The sequence below is a fragment of the Fringilla coelebs genome, assembly GCF_963513975.1.
Source record: "Fringilla coelebs genome assembly, chromosome: 6".
Classification (NCBI taxonomy): domain Eukaryota; kingdom Metazoa; phylum Chordata; class Aves; order Passeriformes; family Fringillidae; genus Fringilla; species Fringilla coelebs.
The window spans coordinates 56,508,857-56,532,903 of record NC_140034.1 but is presented as its reverse complement, the minus strand read 5'-3'; the positions used below and the strand labels follow the sequence as shown (position 1 = coordinate 56,532,903).

At 39.1% G+C, this 24,047-nt stretch overlaps 1 protein-coding gene across 2 annotated transcripts; it reads left to right on the top strand.

Moving 5' to 3' along the window:
* The first annotated feature begins 1,140 nt into the window (after positions 1 to 1,140).
* On the top strand, positions 1,141 to 24,047 carry CCDC34 (coiled-coil domain containing 34). 2 transcript variants are annotated; one of them, XM_084208020.1, is made up of 8 exons: positions 1,141 to 1,223; positions 2,270 to 2,312; positions 3,422 to 3,458; positions 9,469 to 9,601; positions 11,843 to 11,950; positions 21,536 to 21,694; positions 22,150 to 22,294; positions 23,468 to 24,047. In XM_084208020.1, exons 3-8 carry the CDS (start codon positions 3,430 to 3,432, stop codon positions 23,680 to 23,682), a joined length of 789 nt encoding a protein of 262 aa, XP_084064146.1. In that variant the 5' UTR covers positions 1,141 to 1,223; positions 2,270 to 2,312; positions 3,422 to 3,429; the 3' UTR covers positions 23,683 to 24,047. The 2 variants fall into 2 exon arrangements, with proteins under 2 accessions (XP_084064146.1, XP_084064145.1); XM_084208019.1 differs by lacking the exons at positions 1,141 to 1,223; positions 2,270 to 2,312; positions 3,422 to 3,458 and adding an exon at positions 5,033 to 5,328.

The window sequence follows — 24,047 nt, the reverse complement described above, 5'->3', positions numbered from 1 at the left end:
TTTTTCATTCTCTTATAAAAATCATGCATCTGCGTTGCAACTTTTTGATCTAGATGCCTTTTGCCTTTTTTCTTTCCTGTAGAATTTCCTGTTTATTTCTGAATTTACTCAGAAATTTCAAACTTGCACAAGGAGACTTCAGTAATTCTTTTCACTTTGATTACTATTTTTAAGCCTTTAGTTTCAGTTTACAGGGTAATATTTTTAATTAAAAGCACAATGCACAGTTTGTTTTATATGTGCTCTCAATTTTTAATTACATAAATGCTTTTGATCTTTTACTGTTAGCATAAGTTAATTTTTTTAGCGGTTTTTTTCAATATTACCTTTCACATATTGTACTGTAGAGTCTGATTTAACACTAGGGTTGAGTTGAAGATGATCCTCAAGGAAATGAAATGGGAAATGGTATAATAGATCACTGTAGAGATTGCTGTTTTCTGTGCTGTTGTATACTGTAAGAACTTGGAAGGTGAATGGACATAGTTCATACTCCAGTATAAAGCAACAATGTAGGTTTTCCATAAGAAATACTAGTTAGTGGTCACTGTGTATTTGCTATAGGGAACTAATTTTGATTTAAGGGTAACAAAATATGAAGTGCCTCACTGGTTTCCAGTTACAAAAGCATAACCTGTGTTCTGAAAATTCCAGCCCAAAAATGAGCAAGTAAATCTGTTAGTAGCTGATGTTTTTTAAAAGAGAGAAAGACTTTATGCAGAACTATTGACTAGCTAAAGAAGTGAAGGCTGTGTAAAAGCAGGAGGGCTGTGGTCTCCAGCTAGCATAAAACAGCTGGGTTGAGTGGGAATCCTGCTAGTGATTCGTAAAGATGTGATTTTAACCTAAATGTGTTGCATAGAGCTCTTGCACATTCCCCCAGAGAAGAGGAATTTCCATCTGGGGGTCCTGTCCCTTTAAAGCAGAGCCTTCCACATCTGCAGACAGCAGAACCTGGGCTGGGACTGGCAGTGTGTACAGTGCACTGCAAGGAAGAGAATACATCATGCCATGGAGGAAAGTGAAGCAATCCAGGACCTCTCAGGTTTCACAGCCTCTAATCAAGCAGAACTACACATCCAGGCACAAAAATAGCCAGCAGACAAGTACAGGCAGTGTTCCTTGAGCTCTGACATGGAGGGTGAAGCAAGCAGCTTTCTCCCTTGCTCCTGTGCCTGCCACGGTATTTTTCCTTATGCTGGAAAATCTAAAGACTTAAGGAGGTTTGAATTCAACTATATTTGGTTCAAATTTTCTACTCTTTTCAAGGTTGCATGTAAAATAGTCTTTTCTTCAAGCTTAAAGCTTGATGTTTAAGCCTCTGTTTCTTCCTACATTTAGTATTTTTTTTCCCTTTTGGTTATTTTTATACTTCTGTGTTCCTTAGTGTCTAGTGGGGAATTAGACATGACATCTACAAGCAATCTGATCTCATTCTTTTCATTAAACCTGGCTAGTGTTCATCAAGTAGAACTGAGAAGTTTCCTTCTGCTGGCTTTTGTGTTTTCAGAGACCGAGTTCATCAGATTACAGTCAAATTTCTAAAACTGAACAATTTCATAAACAAGAGTTTGCAAATGAAGTACTTAGTGATTCAGAGTTGTTGATTTGTACCTAGAATATGAATCTTTTCTATGTTACATAAGGAATTACTTTCTTGATATTTTATGTGTAAAATGTTGGGGTTTTTTTTAATACTGTGGGTGGCTATTGGGGTATACTTCTGAGAAATTTGTCACGAGCATTTGGTTGTTCAGACACGCTGATTGGCATGAGCATCCAGACAGAAAGTATAGGTCTGTGAACACATCATGCTAGTTTTACTCTGAATTTTCTCACTGTTGCTAGATAGCTCAAAGTGCTTATTCTGTAGTCTGTGACTGTGAGCTAGCACTGAAAGACTGAATGTAGTTTTTTGTAGTTTCTTTAGTGAGAAATTAGGATGATTTTGCTCACTGGTATCAACCGTATGGGTGTGTGTATATTTATTCACTTCATTCAGTTGTTTGTGGCAACTTCTTGTGCTTCATTGTGGCAGTTTGATTTTGCCTATGGGTTTTAGCAGTGTTGGCATGTGATTCTTTCCAGGGCAGCTGCTTCTGGCATACAGCTCACAGAATGAGGGATTTGCCATCCTTGCAGCATGCCATTTATCTTGTCAGTCCTTCTGTGGCCATAGAAGTTGTGTACTGAACCTGCAGGATTGTTGTTTCAATGCTTTTTAACCAAATTACATTATTTGGGCTCATGCCTTTCCTGTGTTAACTAGGGCACAGTGGCTGTGGAGCTGGCCTGACAAGCTGGGCACAATGGTAAGCGGGATAGTAACAATATCATTTTATGTTTTCACATCTCTTCAAAGTTGGAGTGCTTCTGCTATTCCAGCAGCAATGCTTTACTTTCCCTAAAGGTGAACTGGCTTTTGCCACCCTCCCTATGGGCAGTCTCAATGCATAAACTCCACTAGCTTGTCCCAATGCTGAGGTTTGTTAATATAAACCATTTTCCCAAATATCTGCTCTGTCATCCTGAGAAATTCTCATATTCTGTATAAGGATAGAAAAGGAATAGACAAGCCGAAATTTTTGTGTTTGGCAAAGTTGCTGCTGCCTTGCCTTGAGACATCCATTTCAGAGTTTCTGGCCATTCCAGGTGATGTAGGCCTCCATTAGAAGTGAGAGATGTCCAGTGCAGTGAGTTCCACAGTGCCTCAATTCACTGAGACAACACTGCTTTTCATTTTTGCTATTAATTATGATTGTTGCCACTCTTCACTGTGAGATGGGCTTTACGGTCAGGAAAGGTTTTCAGACCTTCCTGAGATGTTTTGAAATTACCTTGGTCTGCATCTTGTTGAAATACCTGAGGTTTTCCTGCTTGCCATGGCATGGAACTTTGCTCACAGTGCTTGGATAGCCATGGAGTGAACAACTTTTATGCTGCTTTTATTTCTCAGCTGAATGCAGCACATATACAAAAGTGCCTGTAAAACCATAGCTGGTTTGTGTTGAACAAAGCTGAGGCACTGGATTGTGTAACTTGTATCCTAAGAATTCAGACCAATTTCAAATTTTCTTCTTGTTGTAACTTTACTTGGCATGAAATTTAGATTCTAGTGATATTCTGTTGTCTGCAATACTTGAATCATCAAATTATTTCAACGGGTATAATTAGTTTGTGAGATACTGTGGCTAATCATACTTGATTCTTTATTTGATAATTATAAAATAACAATCAACAATCTACCACAACTGGATGGAGTTATTTAAGCATCATGCACATCGATTTGGTGCTTAGTGATGTATTCTGGGGGTGCTTAGATCAGAGATGTATTCAGGCCTTTTTTTGTGTTTTTCAGCTTGCTAGAAAACAGTTCTGTATGACTATCAGCAGTGCAGTAACATGTGTTCTTTTCTTACAGGAACCATAATGTCAAAAGTGCAGTTCCTTGTGAAATGGTAAGCCCAATGCAGAAGCTCCACCACTGAAGGGGGAAATCCCAAATCCCTTCCACCTCTCCCTCTGAGTCTGTGGCTGTATTCCTGGTTCCTGTGTTCTGGTTTTGGCCTCAGCAGTTGTCAGACGCACCCTGAGCTTTAGCTTGCTCAGCCCATAAGTTGTTTGGCCAAATGTTTTTCTACCATTTTAGTAAGGTTTTGTGTGGCAGTGAAAGGTCCAAAGAGCAAGAGGGAGGGGAGAAGTACATGCTCCTGAGAGACAGGAGAGATGCAGCCTCTTTGTCAGAGAAATTACAGATTTGGGTGCCTGTCCGTCTGCAGCCCAAGCACCAAGCATCCCCTCTTAAAATTTTCCAATATGATAATTTTGGGCATCTTTTAGGACTGTTAATGATGACATTGAGATGTCTCCTCCCTCACAGCACTCATTTTTGGTGGTGGTAATGGCTGTATAGATTTGACCACCTTTTTGTATCATTCAGCTGTTGAAATTCTATTGTTAAGGCAAGTCAGTTGCCTCAGATGTCACAACCGATTTTCCTGATTAAGACAAACATTTCTAATACTGTTTCCTATTTTTTAACTTGCCTATCCAATTAAAAATACGTTTCTTGTTAAACTCACCTGAAGAATCCCCACAAGAACAATTAAAACAGCAGCCAAATTTACGCCAATTTTCAAATTTCTGTATCTCATGTTAATATCAGTAATGCTTCTGCTTAGTCAGCCACAGCAAAGTTACTCAAAGTTTTATAAAAATTTACCAACTGTTGATCAGCAGTTATCTCCTTGGTTGATGAAATTTGAAGGTAATGGAAAGTTTTGTTTGTGCAAATGTTTGTTGCTGATTCTGCTTAAGATTTGGCTGAAAGTAGGGGGGTAAGGGTGGCCCAGCATAAGCAATGAAGGGGGACAGTAATCCTGGGATATGGAACCCAAATAGAAGGCTGACAAAGAATGAAGTGGCAAACAAGGACAGGAATATCTATATAGATATATAATCTGACCTAGTTATTACAGATGGTTGTAGACTGAGTGGAAAATTAACTGATGGAGAAGGCAAAGGACACTTGTTTCCTAACAGAGGTGTATGAAAACCAAGCTTTAGAACTTTGAATCAGAAACAAGATAGTAACTGTGAGGACTGAAATGGGATTTTGCAATTCAATCCCAGTATAGATTACGAATTTTGACTTGGCCGTTTGAATGTTAAGATGCCTCCTTGCGATGTGTCGGGATTGTCACCTGCAGGCGAGGTTACGGCTCCCTGTTTATTGCCCTGGTGCGTGCGCACAAACGTTACGGAATAGAGAGCTGCTGTAGATCAGCACAGGCGTGTCAGTGCTCGCCTGCCGGTGCCAGGCAGGCACTCCCGGCCCAGGCTGCCTCCGGCACATCCCAGCGCTGCGAGGCCTCGGCTCGCTGCTCGCCAGCGGGGCAGGGCCCGCCGTTCTCACCCGCTCTGTGCCCGCTGTCTCTGCCCGGGCCGCGCCTCAGGGCCGCGAGGGGGCGGCCATGGCAGAGCCGCGGGGGCCGCCGGGAGCGCCGCCGCACCGCCCCTGCCGCCTCGGTAACGGCCCGTGTCGGTATCCGCTGCCCGCCCTGCCGCCTCGGTAACGGCCCGTGTCGGTACCCGCTGCCCGCCCTGCCGCCGTCGGTACCCACGTGTGTCGGTATCCGCCGCCGCTCCCGCCATGAGCGGCGGGGCCAACGGCCCGAGCCCGCCGCCCGCTGAGGGCCGGCTCCCCCCCAGCCCTTCGGAGGGCTCGCCGCTCTCGGTCCCGTCCCGGTGCAGCTCCCCGGGCCGGGAGGAGGAGGAGCAGGAGCAGGCGGAGCTTCCCGGAGCCTCGCGGAGCCTGGCGGGCCATAGGTAACCCCTGCGGCAGGGACCGGGCTCCGGCGGGGCTCGGGGCTGCCCTTGCACTCGCTTCCCTCCGCCGGAGACAGGAGATTGTTTTACATAAATATACCTTTGTTTGCAGAGATGAGCGCTTTAAGCGCATTGTTCCTTTTTATTGTCTTGGAAAATCTTCTCACTGGAGTCCTGAGTATTTTTATAGGTTACAGTCTTTCCTGCCTTAATTTAAAAGTGCTTGCAGACTGCAGGGTTGTTCTGCATAGTGTATGTAGCTGGGTCCAGAGTCAGTTTTGTATTGTAAGCATTGCACAGCTCCTGCTCCGGTGGCTTATTCTTGTTCCATTTTAATAAAATGCGTTCTTTTTACTTGGGATCTCACTGGCTTGACAGGAGAATACTTCTTCTTCTGCTTCCCTTTAAACTAGGAGGGGGAAGAGCAGGGAGAGCCTATCCTAATCTGGAATACAGCTTCATGATAGAAACTTCACAGATTTGTGCATTACCTGGGGGGAATGTAACTAGCGAGGCTGAGCTGAGCTAAAAGTGCTGGTGAAGTGAAGGAAGGACAGCAGAGCTTCACGGGGTGCAGGTTTCCAGCATGGTTCTCAAATTTCCATGCAGAGCAGTGAAGGAATATGGACCACACTGCGCTTTTCTTAAAAGCACTTCTTGAAAAAGGTGCTAAAAGTCTAGGGAAAGAGTGTTCAAGTGTAGCCAGAAGCTTCTGAATGAAGAAACCAGCCAGTTTATGGTCCCTTCTTTCAGTTTTTCTGTTAGCTCTCTTTATACTACTTCCCAATGAGCAATTTTTCTCGCGCCCTTTGGGGTTTGTTGCAGTTTGTTCAAGCTGCAGCACGTCTGTGCAGCTTCCGAGGCTGTTGGAAACAGCTCCCAGCTCGGGCCTGTTGCTGCACCATTGTCTGGCAGCACTGAGGTGCAGCTGGAGACAGCCACTTTTGGGGCCTGACCTGGCAGTCTGACTGTGAAAAACACCAGTCACTTGTTTTTAAAATTTAAAAAGTTTAATAGTAATAAAATAGATATAAAAATAGTAATATAATCAGAGTAATAAAAATTTGAACAATTGAGATTAGGACAAAATAAGATAATAAAAACAAAGAGTTACAGACAGTCCTGGTACCTTTTCTGGGCAAAATAAGCTCCAAAAAAGGACCCACGCTAACCCTTAAAAGCAATAGCCTGTTGCATACCTCATCCATGATGCATAAATTCCATTCAAACACAGGATTCTGTCTGGTCAGTGACAACTTCTTGTTAATCCTGACAGCTCTTCAGGGCTGAGAGAGGTGGGAAGAAGTTAATTTCTTCTGATAAGGGAGCAATAAATTCTCTTTCTCTGAAAGATTGAGGTGTCCTGTGGCTGCTATCTTGCTGCGAGTCCTTTCTTTAAAAAAGGTATCATAGTTTCTATTTTAACATTGTTATAACCTAAAACTATATTTAACACACTACTTAAGAAAATTAATACAGCATAACTTTCTAGCATAACACATATAATATTCATTTTAATATTTGGAAAAGCCAATCATAAAATACGCATTTTTCACATGACTAAACAGTGGGCTGAATACACCCTGTGCTGCTGGGTAACACTGCTGCTGTGCTGCACTCTGCCTACCTTGTGTTCATATGGCACCTTCTGTCTATAGCTGCCAAGATCTCAGAAGTATAATAATGAAAACCATTTCTTATGCAGCACTCCATGTATGCATGCGCTCTGAATGTTGTTGTTGTCCTCTTAAAATGACACAAAAATTAGCTGGAAGGAGGTACTCAATGTGGGAAATGCAATGTTTGCAAAAGAGGGTAAAAGCAAGGCCTTGTTAATGCTTTTAGGCATTTTCATACTTTGGTTGTGGATCCAGTGTTATGTTTGATGTGTCATCTTAGTGAATATACAGCAAAAGATAATCCACTGTTCACTGTTAATCAGACTTAGGTCTAATGCCAAACGTGTCTAGTTTGATTTAAGATACTTGTTTACAGCTAAATGTGCACTTGAGAATGGGTTTTTTAAGAAGTCTATTACTTTATTTTGAAGAAGTTCATAACTGCTAGAATTGCAGAAAATGGTCCTGTGAAATTCAAGGTGTGTGTGGTTTAAAATGCATGGTTGGTGTGCCAGGAGAGTGTGACTGGTGGCTGCAGTGCACACCAAGGAAGACTGGGTTCTGGTGCAATTGGAGAGATTTACACACAGTATTGGAGAAGTGTTTCTCCTAACACTGAGCTTGTGTTTTCCTCTGTTTCAGTTTCATTTTGTGTTATTTCTGACTGGTCTGCAGTAAGTTTTTAATCTATTACTCTGAATAACTTTTTTGAGAAGTTGACAGCTTGAATTTCATGAGTACTGATAGAAGAAAAGACATAATAAATATTATTTTTCCTAATTTATTTGTTCTCCTAGTACATTTTCTAAGGTTGGTTTAATTTGTCGGTCGTGTTCCACTAGGTTCCATAATGCAAATCACACAAAGCAAAAGAATGTATTGAGGAAGTATCCCTGCCCAAAATGTCAAGTCTGTCCAAAGTTATGGGGTTTTTTCCTGAATGTTAATGTGTAATACTTTTGTCCTTTAGTGAACTTTCAGAGATTTATTTTCTTACAAAATGTGTTACTAGGCATTCTTAAGTGGCATCTCTTATTGTATGTAAGTGGTTAAGAGCTGCCTCTTAAATTTTTGGTCTTTATTAATGCTGCAACATAAAGCCCTAGAATGCAGCAGAATGTGTGGGGCTGGTGAGTCTTTGGTCTGCTTCTGTCCTTGCATTGTCTGTGTGTCAGGGTGTCCCTGTCAGTTCTGTTATTTTGCATTTCACACTATAAAAGTGGGTTTGTCTGGGGAAATAAACCTGCTCCAGGTAGGTTTCAGTGTGCATCAGTTACCCTGAGCTGACCAGCAAAGTCCTGTTTTACCCATGGGTAAAACAACAGGGAAGAGTAGGACAAACTCTGTAACGCTGACTTTGTCCCCTAATGCTTTCTAGCACAGAAATGTACTCTGAAGATGAGTGGGACACAAAATGTTATGCAGTTGAGTGTTGGAGTACTGCTGTGTCCTGAATGTTGTACTTTTATATTGACAAAATACGGATGCCTTACATTTACAAATTTTATTCCCGGAGCATTAGCACAATATGCTTGTTGGATGCTTCTTCTGTAGCTTAAGTTCAGCAAACAGAATTCCTCAATGTAGTGGAATATGTGTGTAGGTAGGTGTTTCCAGAGCCTGTACATCCATAGGAAATAGTAAAGTGAAGTCTAGTTTCATTGCTTTGCTCTGAAGAAAAAAATTCTGTGGCAGATAGAAGAAATCTCTTTTAAAGAAATCTCTTTACCTGTTTTCAAATTTTGCTGACTTGGACCCTAATATACTGTCTTACTTATGAAATAGTACATGTATAGGATATTATAAAAGATATTTGTGACCTGGGGCTAGGAATGCTGCGTTATTCATGAGTGAAGAAGTTCTGAGTGCCTTACACAAGGTATCCTATTAAATGTCTAATAGAACCTTGTGTAATACCATCAAGTGGTGTATGCTGGCTGTATTTCTTAAGCACATTTCCTGTGAAAGTGTTTTAAGGTGGAAAACTTCCTGGATTGAACAGATGGATTTGTAAGGAATGGACTCTTAATGCTGAGGTTGCTTGATACCATGAATCCACTGGTGTAAGACTTGCACAAAGAAAATAACATTCTCTGCTTTTGCTTTGCTTCTGCTGAAGACCACTGGATACATGGAGCTTCTTGTGACCACGGACAGGACATTAATGTGAAATCTCTGGTTTTCCTTGGCTTCCCTCTGTGAGAAGCAAAGGGACTCTTTGATGTTCCTATATTCTTTTAGTTTAGTTCCTAAAAGGTAATGTTTGAATCTGTTCCACAGTTTAAGTCACTAACCAGCTAGAGTTTAGCAAGAGAAATGTAGACTGTTAGGGGGATGGTCAGAGGTGCATTATAAATGTCATTTATCCATTAGGGAGATTGCTAAACAAGTAGAAAAATTATGTCATTGTTGTCACATTATGCCATGAAAGAAAAGTACTTTTTCAAGACAGTAACACTTTAACTTTTCAATCAAATACATTATGGATAATACTCTCTTCTGTTTCTTGTTTTTAATTCAGGAGGGCTGAACACTCTGAAGCAGCAGGGGGAAGAAAAGTGTCACCTTTGAAAGATAACCTTTCACCATGGGAAGAGTGGTTCATTGGCAAAGAGAAGGAGCTGCGTGCCCGCCTACAGGCTAGAGCTGCAGAGGTGATTACATCCAGCTCTTCTGAGTCTGAGTCTAATTGAAGTGAACAGCCACAGGATTTTCTTTTCCTTGGTTGTAGAAACATGAGTAGTTTTTTCCTTTTTGTTTTTTGCAGTGTTTTAGGCCTCCATAGTGTTTGTGTTTGTCAGTGCTGCTGTGATTCATGTTGTTTGCATTTTCTTTTGCTGTATGTTGTACTTCATTGAACTGGTGCTGTCTAATATTTTGTTTATCCAACTGTCAGGTAATGGTTCCATGTTAGAAGATTAAAATGCTTATATAATTACTACCTTAATTTTCATCATGGGTCTGTAGGCCTGCATGTAGGTTGTAGAAGAAAGCAAGGAGTGTGCTGATTGTAAGAATGCCAACTACTCAGTTAGTTTTGAGGAACAATGTTGTTACCCACTCAGCACGTAATTTTACAACTCTGGTGTCCTTTCCCAAGAAAGGGATCCCTGTTGCTGCATTTTTCCCCCTCATTCTATCTTTTTCCTCCTTGCAGATGAACAGTTCTTGAGAACCAGGGCTGGGACACAATTCAGTGAGAGCACCCTATCTCTTCCTGATTACTCTGTTTGTAGTTGTAGTTGGTTAAATTATACCCTTGTTGAAAATCAAATGGGAAGTATTGGGTAGTGATTAGAACAATCACATCAAAATTAGATAATTTCTCACTTTAGTTACTGATTAACTGTTTGACCTTGAATGTTTTCCTAGTCTTTCTGGGATTATCTGTAAAGTTTTATGTGGGCTACCTCATGTTGTTTATAAAACACCTACCACTGGAAGGTTCAGGAACAGAATTTTACAGGTCAGTAGTACACCAAAGTAGTTTGTTAAGCGTGAGGAATATGCTTTGATCTGTTAATCCACATCCACCAAACAATTCTTGACTTCCCATTTATATTCTGGATTGGTAATGTAAATGTAAACTAGCAGATTTCTCTCAACTAAGTATTAAGAACAGTCATAGAACAAGCATTACTTAAGGCCATGTAGAAAATCCATATAGTTTGTAAGATTTTGAAAACATTAGATGTTAAAGTGCAGCAAGGCAGTGTGAAAACATTATATTTGGGGGAAAAATATAATCAAGATTTTTGTAAGATGCCAGAAGAGAATGAAATGTGTGATATTTACACCAAAAAATATTGCTCTGCTTGCATTATAAAAGTATTCTAAACAGATATCCTGAGAAACAACAGTGAAATTTCAGATCTTTTGCTGACATTAGTACCAAGTCTGCCCTGAATGTCAAAAAGGTGAATAAACATTTGGAGTGGAATTAGGTTGGGTCTTGTAAGGTGCTTAGAGTGCCATCAGCTTTTACAGAAACCAGGATCCCTGCAATACAGGTGTCTTGGAACTCAAAAGAGATGTCATTTGGGGTAACTTTGCATCACTGCAGCAACAACAAATTGTGTCTCTGTTGTGGGTGTTTCTTTAAGCCTCTATTGATGTCCTACTGAACTGAAATTCTGTGTCATAAGAAAGGGGGTTCTCACTGAAACTGACTGTAGTTCATCAATCAGTTTCATGGAAATAATTCCATCTGTGTTTGAAAGTGTGACGTTTCATTGGAAATTAATACTTTGTGGTAATGTTACTGTTGGAGAAGCTGGACATCTCAAATTGTCAACTTAGTTATGTTTTTTCTTTATTCACTGGAGAGGTACAAATGGTTGCATATATACTGTATGCCATATAAATATACTTGGAAAATTTCTTCTCTCACCTTCAAATTAAAACTCCTGTTTGAAAATTTGCTAGAATCTGCAATAATTTTGGTTTTATTAAGCCTTGGGTTAAGCCCTAAAGTTCTAGTAGTTCTGGTACTAAAAATCACAAGTGAATAATATTCACTTAGCTTTTCATACCATCCACAGTGCAGAGCAGTAGGCAGTGTAAATTTTGAATATTATAGGAAAGTACCGCTGCAAATTAAGAGTCTACTGACTAAAAAGGCATTTCAATAAACTTAGCAATGATTTGATGCATTTAATTCCTTCCAAAGCCTAATTAAAATATGTATTTCTAGTTAATATCCTAAAAATTATATATTTTCAGTAATTGTATTTCATAGTATTCCTGTGTTGACTGCCATTGTTCTTCTCCAAAACCTTAATGAAGGAAAATATACCAAAATCTAATGCTTACATTGTTTTAACTGTAGCACTACTGCCAGTATTGCTGTAAGTGGTCACCACAGATTTGAAATGTATACCTTTTTTTGTAATTAGGAAATGAATAAACAGCTTGAGGAAATGAAGCAAAATCAAGAATGGGAAAGAAGAAAAAGGATAGCTGAAGAGAAACACAAGGAATGGGTCCTAAAAAAGAGTGAAGAGGTAAATATTGCTTTGGCTGAAAATATTCTAGTGCATGCCATGCTTGAGTAAACCTGTGCAAAATTTACTCAGTCTGTTTGGCCATTCATGATTTCAGTTTGCTGAGTAAATGGCTGCTTTAATTGATAATTTTAAAAACATGCCAAAGCAGCTAAACATTTTTTCAAGACTGATTTTTCTTTTCTGTAGGGTACAAAGGGATTTGTTTTCTGAGTAGTCACATAACTGACAGTGGGTGTGCATCTTGTGCAGTAGCCTTCTGCTGATGATAGCTGGGGTTTTGGTCTTCAGTGCACCCAGATTTCCCAGGTTCAGTCCCCAAACATTTTTGGGTAAGTGTACATCTGGACTGTGTGCAATGTTTTGTACACCAGGATTTAGTTAAATATCTCCGCGGGCAGGCAAGGAGTATCTACCAGAGGATGTGGTTTGGGGGGGTAATTGAGGTATGGGGCCAGATGGAGGGAATTCTCAGTAGCCCACAGTTAGCAACTGGGAATTCCTTCAGTCAGTAATTAATTTCTGGGTGGGTTCAAAAGTCTTTTAAGTTCTCTTGATGGAGTGCCTGGGTCCAGGGTCAGAAACAGACAGAATGGTGATCTCCATGGGCTGTGTGACAGCTGTGTCACACCAGGTGAGCACATGGCCTGGGTGGCAGCAATGGGAGTGTGGTATTTTGGAGGTTCCTTGTGGCAGGAAGGAATGATGAATCTGACTCTATGTTTCTAGAAGGCAAATTTATCATTTCATGATCTATATTATATTAAAGAATGCTATACTAAAACTATACTAAAGAATAGAGAAAGGATACAGACAGAAGGCTTTAAAGAATGACAATGAAAAACTTGTGACTCCTTCTAGAGTCCTGACACAGCTGGACAGTGATTGGTCATTAAGTTAAAACAATTCACATGTTGGATAAACAATCTCCAACCACATTCCAAAGCAGCAAAATACAGGAGAAGCAAATAAGATAGTACTGTTTTCCTTTTTTCTCTGAAACTTCTCAGCTTCTTTCTCAGGAGAAAATCCCCTGGGCAAGGGGATTTTTCAGAAAATATGACAGTGACAGTGGGAGCCCTTGGGATCCCAGGGCATGTCCAGCCCTGGCAGTTCCTGTGTTCATAGTCCCATGGTCTGCAGCAGTACCAGCTGCTCACTGCAGTAACTTCTGCTTCTGAGCAAAAGCAGATGAAAATTCACCCAAAATATCGCAACAGCACTAGCTGGGTTGGGTGGGCAGACCTCCTACATTCGTTTTCGTGATTTTAGAACTCCTTCAGTTCAGCCTAGAACCACTAGAATAACATGTATTTGGATCTAACCTAATTAATCTTAGTCTTAATGCTGGTTGGGTAATTGGCAGAAACCCACTGCAACACCTATCCTGCTCTATTAATTTCTTATGATTTATATTACTAAGTAAAGTACACAGGAAAAAGTAGATTTATTTTTCAGCACATACAATTCCATTTTCCTCTTTCAAAATGAAATTTAAATGAAAATTAAATTCTGAGTGTCTGTGTCTATTCATTGGCTTGAAGGAGTTCGTCTGCCTCTTAAAATAGTTCAAGTTCAGAACCAGAAGTTTTCCTTCTTTCTCCTCCTCACTACCCCTACCACTTCCTTCAGCTTCCATAAATTTCTACTTATTTGGGTTTTTTTTGGAATTTCATGGTTTTACTGGTTAACAACTCAGTGGGATTAGGAGGTCTTTATTTGGAAGAGGCAGTACTTTAGGGACCTCACCTCTGTAATCCCCTCAAGTCTGTGTCCTTTCCCATTGCTCAGTACTGCAGTGATAAAGAAAGGAAGGCACAGTGAGCACCCATCAAACTTCTTCCTTCACCTTGGGCATCCAGCACCAGGAGACACTGCTGGAACAGTCTTTGTGCTGGGAATGTGAGAGATGTTTGTGTCAGAGGTAAAATGTTTGTATATGCATAAAAACAGTTCTGGTTCTCTGTATGTCAAGCCAGTATCCTTGCATGGCAATTTTAGTTGTGATGCTCTCTCTGTCTGTTAAATATAGTCCTTTAGGGTGAGGTTAGGAAGCAAAGCTTGAACACTGTTTTTGTCCACTACTGTTATTTTTATTATTTAATATAGATTAAAAATTATATCCTGGTGTGATTTTCTTATGCTTCTAATCATTTTACAGAAACTATTTTTGAAAGTAAAGGAATCCTAGCTATTTAGAGTTCTTGTATGTAAATAGCTTTTGTGGTTCTTAAAGGTGGTAAATGAACTAGAAGTAATATTTTGAAATATAAGCCATCAAAGAACATTCCAAGACATGAAATATGTTTATGCAAATATTTGTTCATGGCAAAATTTTTCAGCTCACTAGGAATTAAAAGCTTTATAAAATCAATTTTTAGGCACTATCTTGGACTTAATAATGGCTTTACAATTTTTAGCGAGATACTGGATCCCTCCTGGACAAAAATTTGAGCCATTTGTGGGCAGACAGTAAATTGTCTGTTGACTTTTTAGCAATAGTATCAATTGAAATATTTTAACTATAAAATAATCTAAGCAAGCTTTTGATTCCAGAAGGAAAATGAACATAACATGATATTTTTAAATGTAACTAAAATGTTTCTTTCTGAGTTACTGTTAGATTTATTGATAAAAATGAAATGGCTATGGTTATAAATGCTGAGCAAGTAAGTTTGGTGTTCATTTCCTGTTTTATGTGAACTTCTGATGTGAAGTCTCTTTCATTTCTATCATCAGCTGTGGGACTGAACATTTTAGTAAGGTACGTGTAATTTTGAAATCAGCAATCCCACATCAAAGTGTGAAAAGCTATTGAGAAATGCATTGTGAATGCATAAACTCTGGAGAGCCTGTGAACTGCCATGACAGTTTAATTCTTTATCATTGTCATCACAGTCAGAACCTCTTAGGAATTAGTGCTGAATAAACTATTAGGATTAAAGCTCAGGCCTGATGACAACAGCTTTTTGATCGCAGAATAAAAAATCCAACTCTGATGCAGTGCACTCTACCTTCTGCAATCTAATATAGTATCTTCAAATCTTATTTAATCCACCTTTACTGGCTCTGCAAAGCTGCTTTATTTTTACAATGTCAATAGAGCATGAACTTAGAGATACCTGGAGTATCCAATTCATGTATATACACGTGTGTACATATAAATATTTATATTATTGTTGTTGTGGGCTAGCCCCGGGAGGCAGCTGAGACCCCCTTGCTCCCCCAGCTTTTCTTGCTGAGCAGGATGGTCTGGGGTTTCCCTTGGGCTGCTGGGTGTCAGTTCTGGCTGTGCCCCCTCCCAGCTCCTCGTGCACCCCCAGACTGTGCCCCGAGTGAGAGGCAGAAAAGATCTTGAAGCTTTGTAAGCATTGCTTAGTGATAACTTGTTATCACAAACACTATTTTGTTCACAAATCCAAACATAGCACAGCAGGAGCTGCTATGAAGAAAATTAACTCCATCCAAACCAAAACCCACTACATGTGTTGTGCATGTGTTTGCAGTAGTGGTGGAAATCCCCAAAGAGGAATACTTGCATTCCAAAATAACTGTAATTCTGAACCTCATTTTGTTAGCATCCCTGCATTTAGTCTTTGCATGTAATTCTTTATCCTGTAATAATGTGATACCTAGCAAAGTTGTAAGAGCACAAGTAGTGAAGTTAGAATTTTCCATTAGAAAAACCAATTATTCTCATGCCAATCTAAAGTTGACTGTAGCATTTCTAATACTTCCTGCATTGTTGAATAGAGAATAAGGCACCAATTTTTTGTATTTTTTTCCATAAAAGTAAATATTACGAAGCAGGCATTAAAAATGGAATTTGGATGTTCAACAGTTTTTATTCTTCTTTCCTTTTCAATAAGTCCCCTTTGCTTAGTGAAAAAAATATTTTTTAATAGAAGCTAGGTTCAGGATGGAAAAGTTCTGTTGGAATGTTTTTTTCATTGGAGATTTTGCTCTTTGCATTTACTGTGCTGTTGGCTGATAGTCTTTATGAGAAGCCAGAAGCATTAAGGAGTATGTGAAAGCCTAGAAGCAGCACAGTGTGCAGTAATGAATGACCGTGTTCTTGGAGCAGGCTTCTCTTTTTGATGTGCTGGTTCCTCCAGAAGAGACACCTAGGTGCCAACTCTCACACCAAAGGCTTCTTGTTTAATGTGTGTTTTATCTCAGCATGGTTAATACAGAGCAAAGATTGTTCCACAGCTTGAGCATGACTTTCAAGTTCAAAAGCTGTGCTCCCTCATGCTCTCTTTCTTTCATTCAATGGGTTGTTAATGATTTTGTGAGGAATGGTAGCACTCCCACAGAAGGGCTGGAGAATCCTGTCATGCCAGCCTGCAGCTTGGGGACATGTTAATTGGAATCTCCTCTGGCAGAAATGTGATGAAATCCAGATCTTCCCTGTCTAGGTTAATGTTCTTAGAGCTGAACTGCTGTTGAGTCAAAGCTTTGGTTGCTAATGGAGAGCCTGATGTACTGTGGTTTTTGCTGACAGTTTAGACTTGAAAGAGATGCTAAGATGTCCACTTGTTTAAGACTGAACCCTTTCAAGAAGTGTGTTTGTGAGGGAAGCTTCTAGTAGAAATGCTTTCCAATCATGAGAACCAACTGCATTTGAGAAGGAAAATTTTCTGTTTACATACCTAAGTCTGTCTTTACATATCTAATTTTTTTTCTGAGTCTGGGCTTAATTTCTTAAGATTTTTTTTTTTCCCCCACAAATTGTGGGTTCTTTTGCTCTCTGGACCTGAAAAGTCTTTACACAGAATTTTTCTGTGGTATTATGCATGACCAATGGCATGGTTATAATTTTAGGTTTTACCTGAATCTTAATTACCTTTAGATTTTTGTAAGTAGAACGAACTAATTTCTCAGGGTGAGTGTTACAATAAGTTTTAGACAGTTTTGGAAGAGGAATTCAGTGTGACAGGTGAATGAATGCTCATGTATTTCAGCAGCATTCATGGGGTCCACATTCTTCTGAAGATCCCAAGAGTGTTCCAGGAACAAGTACACTGAAACTTTGTGCTTGTCACATACATTGAGTCCCCACATGAAATGAACACAGCTTGGGAGAAAGATGCAGCAATTCTCCAGTTCCCATGCTGCAGTAGGGTCTGCCCTGACTCTGTGAACTTGAGCTGTAAATTGGTATAAACCAGCTTGTCAAGAGCCATCTGCAGCTCAGACTGTTGCTCTTTCTAGCTCTTATTGTTTTCACATGGAAATTCTAGAGAGATTAAAGAAGTATTGGTGTGGGCTAGGCCTGGTCACTGAGTTGTGTCATGGGGCAAAGTTGAAAAAATAATTACAGCTGTTTGAACAACCCAGATTTCCAAGACTGCTAGAAGTGGTTGATGTCCACAATTCTTATGAGGATAAACAAGTAAATTAGGATGTGTGTTCTGGTGTTGGCAATGTGGGCTTTTCCTATATTTTGTCATCAGCCAGCATTAACTGATGCTAGAATATGCTAGATGTCAGCAAACAGCTGTGAAGTAGAACACTTATCTGTGAACAGAAAAATGCCCCATTCTGCAGATCATAAGATGGAAAGGATTGCTTTGAGAAGTATCTTAAAATTATCAGTCACATCATTAGTTTCTGGAAAAACTTCCACTCAGTGGTAGTCTACATAGAAAATGCAGAACAGAAAGCACCTCTGCACTTTACACATTCCAGCCTCTCAATTACTCACTGATGTGAAAATACAGAAATACATATTGGAGTAGTTTTCTTCTAGCTGGATATAATGCCTCTGTTTCAAAAGCAATTAGGGTTTTTTTTCCCTGCATGGAAAATTATTATATGTATATATTATATGTTTCTACCTTGTGTCAGGAAGGAAGTGGGACATTTCTTCACGTTTTCAAGTCCTTGGAGCATTCACCGCATGCATGTAGGTCTGATTTTTCTGGAGAAGTTAGAAGTTAGCAGTGACTCAGTAAGACACATGCTGTGGGCAGTCACCATCACAGCTTTGTGGGACAGGTGATTTGTGTGGGCTGGGGGATTTCCAAGGATTCAACTGAGCCAGGCTTCAGTGGGTTCTGAGACCTGATAGAATCACACCCAGAGCACTGAACCTTCAGGGTAGATTTGTATCCTTTCTCCTTGATCATGTGCTTGGCCAGGGTAGCAGGAGAACAAGCCTTTCTTGGATGTTTTACAGTCAATACCTTAATTTAATTATTAATTTCTGTAATACCCACAACCATATAGTAGTGCCTGTAAATTTACTGGGGGTTTAGTAAATCAATTGTGACTGTTTTGAACACAAGATCCAAGAGAATTTTTAAAACCCAATCTAAACAACACCAAGCATGAACACATGTACATGGAAGGAAAGGAAAAGGAGTGAAGAACATGGACATCAATATGCACATGGATGGCATTTTTGATAGACTTGTATAATGAGGATGGGAAAAAAGCTGGGATGGTCAGGGTGACAGAAGCTTGACATGGAACTGGTTACTAAAGCTGGGACTGTGGTCTGCACTAACTTTATAGAGGAAAATCTGATTGTGAGAGAAAGAGGAAGCATTTCTGATTTGTCTGCAGAAAAAATTCCAGGCAGTGTAAAGTCTGCAATTCTGCAGGGAGTCCCCCTGCCTTAGGGATGTCTCACTGGAAATAAAACTTAGCAATGGTTGTGGCTTTAGTGTGTATGGCATGTTATTGTTTACACAGGACCTGATTTAACTTTGGGTCAGCCTAGAGAGTAGCTAAACTCATCTAAGTATTGTGATTTAAGACAAGTAAGTTAAGAAGCTTCCCTGCCTTTCTTTTATAGTATTTAGAAAGATTTTTAGTCTACTCTCTGCTTATAATGGTTTTCCATTATGGAACCATTCCCCAAGGTATGGAAGTAGCCCTTTTTTTTTTTTTCCAGTTTTCTTCTATATTTATTTTCATGTCTTTTATGCAATGAGACCCTTAGCTAAAGACTGTTGTTTTGTAACTTTCATGTACATCAGAGGTATGTCAGCAAAAACCAAAATGTGCAAAATCTTTGTAAGCCACCTTCTCCCATAGTTTAACTCACTGATTTCACAGATATCTCTCATCTACATTAATGCTTTTTATGTGTCCCAGACAACATTGTCTCAAAACTGGAGTTTTTGGTGCATTTAGGGAGTATTTAGTAATGAAGAGACAGAGAAACAGCTCTGAATAAAAGAGATTGAGATGAATTGTAGATGAAGGAGAGAAAGCCTAGACAATTGGTTATTTTGCTTATTTTTAGGAAGGTAATGTTTAAATAATTTACCAAAAATACATTGTTTTTTCTTTGCAACATTTTAAGATATGGAAGCGTTTGTTTCATGTTAGGAAAGATCTTGTTTCCATGCTTCATTAGCATAAAAACATTTCAGAATCTCAACTTCTTTTAGTTCCCAGAATGAAATGTATTTTTTCATTAGTCTTGGTTGTAAATTGTTTTATCACATGTATAGGCTTCACTGTTGTGAAGTCATTTTAATGAGACCAATTGTTTTATAATTCTGTGTAGAATTATTTACATTCCAGAATAGGCATTTTAATTGGAATGTATTAATATTTGACCATTTTCCCTACACCACAAAACAGATTAAGCTGATAATTGCTAGAATGTGTTAGCAGTGAAATGGAAAAAAACCCACCAAACAACAAAAAATCAAGGGGAAAATAGAGCTAAAAACCCTAGTTGGAATTGTTCTGTGAAATTGTGTGCACAAAGAAGCCTTTGCTGTCACATAAGAATATTTGACAAGAGTATGCCAGAGCAGTAGTACTGAAAGTACCCTTATGATTTTAGGAGAAGCAACATCCCCCTTGGAGATTATGGTAAATAGAGCTGCTAAAGCCTGGCTTGTAACAGGAGGTGGGTGGCGGGAAATCCCACAGTGCCCAGTGCAGCTGCTGATGCCACAGCTGTAGTAATGCTCCTGCTGCTGGCAAACAGAAGAGGACTCACTAACTCCAGTAATTCTGTGAACTGGCTTCTTTCCTGGCAGAAGTCAGGTAAGTGTGCTGCACAGCAACATAAGCTGAGGTTTTTATTCTCTGTGCTGCCCTATTGGATTGCTGCTGCTTTTGGTGTGGGGGCACAAGCACTGGCCCCCACAAGCACATGTAGACCATCCTTTTGAGGCCAGACTGAGGGACTTGTGCTGGTCCCCAGTGCAGTATTATGGCTTCTGCTTCATTATGCATAATTGGAGTTTCCCTAAGTGCAGTAAACCTGGGGAAAAGGCAGGGGAGGGACACACGGGGAGAGCTCTGGATTTCTGCCTCTTTGATCTTTTAATGGGAGAAATGGTAATACATCATGGTAAAATGGGAATGGAAATGTATTTCTGGTTTTCTTGAGAATGCCTTTTCCCCATATTTCATTTATTTATTGTAGTTTGCAGCTGTAGGTCTTGGCATTTATATCCATACTGCCAACTGTAATAATTCTGAGTCAGGATGAGTTTCTGCTAAGTTACCCATCTCCTTTGTTCAAGAGGAGCGTGCAGGGAAGTGTAGAAGTAGATATCTTAAAAGAAAAACAACATATTTTTTCAACAGCTCTTTTCTATTAAGAGGAAACTAGTCTTTAGTCTTGTGCCTCTCTTCCAAGTCATGTGTACAGCTTGTCTGGTAGATTTTTGCTTCTGCACATGGATGCAGTTGCTTCAGAGCTAAGTGAGTTAAGCAGAATAGAATCAATCAGTAGATTCCAGACGCTTCAAAAAGGTTACAAGGAACAGAATTGAGAGCTATTGTCACTCTTAAAATGAAAATACCTCCCTCTCCAGGTCAAGCAAAGGCCAGTGGATGTGTGGTTGTTTGCTTAGAGAAAGGTCCTCAGAACACTCTTGTTGGACACACACACACACACTGCAAAGATGTAGAAGTGAATGACACCACTGGTGTCTTCTGTCTTCCAAATCATACAGGCAGCAATTTCACTTCACCCTCAAGTTACCATTTTGCCTACCCTAGAATGTGTTTGCTCGTTTTCCCTTTCATAATTTGAACAGGAAGAATTGATTTATTGGAGTAGTCCCTATGTGGATAAACTAAGGGGTATAAAATACTTAAGAGAATAGCACAAAATAATGAACTGTATTTTTATGTGAATTTATTTTACTGTTTAATTTGTGCTGAACAATCTGCATATCTCAATAGAAGGGGGCAGTTTACCTGACTTGCATTTGGAACTGCAGTTTGCTCTAGATTCACTGACAAGTAAAGCTAACACACCATTGTTGGGAATTGAAATATGTATTTCATTCCCAAAAATATTCAGACGTGTCTAAAATGTTTAAAACAATCTCAGAATAAATAAAACAGTGCAGTAAACCTGAGGAGATCTGAAAGTAAAATTTTTATAGTCATTTTTTGAACAAGTTTGTATGTCTATCTTACCTGGAATTTAGCAATGAATAGGTTCTGACTTCAAAGAGCTTACAGTATCACATATTTTTTAGTTTTTATGATAATTTTCTTTGTAATTGTGTAATAAAATTTACTGTGTTCCTCAAAAGAATCACTCATCAAAATATACTAAAAAATCTCTGTTCTGTTTCTTTGCTATGTTTCACATAGGAAAGAAGAGAAAGGAAACGAAAGCTGAGCAAAGAAATGGCAGAAAAAGCCACAAGGGAACTGGAAAAAATGCAGTTAAAAGAAAAGGCTGACATAAAGTATAAAGAATGGTTAGAGAAGAAGAGAGCTGAAGAGGCAGAAAAGAAGAAAAAACAGAAGGTGTTAATGAACTCATAATTTATTTGGATGGAGTTACTCAATCTGCAATTTATTGCAGATTCAGATTTGATATATTCAAATCTCACATTGAATATATGGACATCAAATGGCAGTGTTGTACATGAAGAAAAATCTTTCAAGAGTTACAGTGCTAGTGCATTAAAGACACTGTGGTATGGTCAGCAAAGTAAGATGCATATTAATGCATTTTTGGTAATAGCCTTTGATTTTTTTCTTAGGGAAACACTGGGTTAACATGGAGGTTGTGGGTTGGGTTTTTTTTTCAGTCTTAAACCAAAAAAATGCATCTTTTCCATTGTTAGGAAAAGGTGCTTGTATTTGAAGAAATATTTGAATTGGATTCAGCAGTCTGGAAAACTGCAGAAAATTATTTACTATTTTGTGTGTATTGTAGAGGGTTTTGTCTAGGAGTACCTTTTTTTTTTTAATTTTAGGAAAAAGAAAAAGAACGGGAGGCTGAGCTACAGGAGAAGAGAACAAGATCAGAGAAAATCTTTAAGGAATGGCTGCAAAATGCTAGAAATAAACCACAACCTGCTTTAAATGGTTATGGTTTCCCACATGGGAGGTCTACAGCAGGTTTGTACATACAGTACACAAATAGGGAGTGACTTGGGTCTGTGGTTCCTTCCTTCTAGTATTTTAGAGTAAAATGAAGGCTGTTAAAGACACTCATCTAATACTGTCTAGACTCATTTAATATTTGACACATAGGAATGGTTACTTGTACTATACTGTAAGTCAGAGAAACAGATTGAGACCTTTTGTGTATTTTTCTTAGCCTTTCTTTTTTATTATCTCGGAGAAAAATGACATTATTTGAGATAATTGTGTGGTGTACCAAAGGATGATTTTATCTGATTTTTCTTACCAGGCATAGGAATCACTAAAGCCAAATCCTGGGTCCTGTGAAGCAAATTAGTTCCATCATTGTCAAGTTATTTTTTGTGTTACAGAAGGTGTGTGTCAGCACACCTGAATGCCCCTTAGAAAAGAGGTGGGGTTTTGAGACACAAGAACTATTAGAAGCTGACAGAAGTCCTGTCGAAAAAGGAGACATCAACCTGTGTTCTGAGCTAAAATTTTGCTTTTCACCTGCATTGCACCTCCTTGGCTTCTGTAATCCTGTTCCATTTTTGTTTGAAAGCATCTTATTTTTCTGTGCAACTAAAATAACTACTTCTATTTGACTTTGCAACAGGAATAGTTCTGAGACCAAAATTCTGATCTCTGAATGTTTAAGAGACAGGTATAAAGCAGGTGAACAGCCTTTACTCTTCTGCTTACATTTATTTGGAAATAGTGATATACCTTGCCTTCCTGTTTTGGTTGGACCTGCATTACATACTGACAGCTGCAATAATTTATTTCAATGATTTTTGAAGAATATTTGTCTACTCACTTGTGTCATTCAGTGTAATGTATTACAAACTTTGAAGTGTATCCATCCATCGTGAGGCTGGGTAAAACAAAGTAGCCAATTTGTAGACTTTTACAATTTTTAAGAACACAAAGGACTGAGCATTCAACCTGCTTATTATTTAAGTAGAGGTGAAGAATATACCAGTTACTATTGAAAAAGTAAAAAAGGTGGGCTGGTTATCGTGTTGAGTCACTTTAATTATGTGATGTGCCTGTGCTGTCTTTCTCTGAAGATGATTTTGTGTTGTATAATTATTGTAAATGCTTGCACTGGCAAGCTTGTAGTGTAAATATTCCTTCTTAGTTATGTGTATTTTCTAAATGTTCTAGGGAGTGCTGATAGAAATCTGTATCCAGCTCCAGCATATTGTAACCCCATTCCTTGGAAGCCAGTACATGTGCCTCCCCCAAAGGAAGACACAGTTCTCACCAGGAAGAGGAGTCAGAGACCTGCATCTTGTCAGCCACGTGCAGCTTTACCAGTGGTGATTTCTAAGCCCAGGAGTAACCCTTGTACTGGATCCCTGTGCAGAAATAAGTCATAGTCCAGATAAAATGTTCTTACAGCCTTGACCAAATTGGCCATAAATGTGAAGTTCTGTGTAGTTATATGTCCAGTGCAGATTGCTTTGTGCCTTTTTTTTTCCTTCCCCCTTTTTTTTTCCCTTTTTTTTTTGAGCAGGTTTTGTGTTTACTGCTAGTTGACCAATCAGGCTTTTAATGGTTTTTTTCTATATTGAATTTTAGTTTGAGAAAAAGGAAAAGATTCAGTGTAATGGGACTGCACCTCAATGCCAATAAAAATGCACAGGGTTGTTTCTTCCTTTCCTTTCTTGTTGTTGAAGGAGTTCTTTTGTATATGTAATTATTCTTTTGGGCAACAGTATTAACTAGGTTATTTTAAAGATAA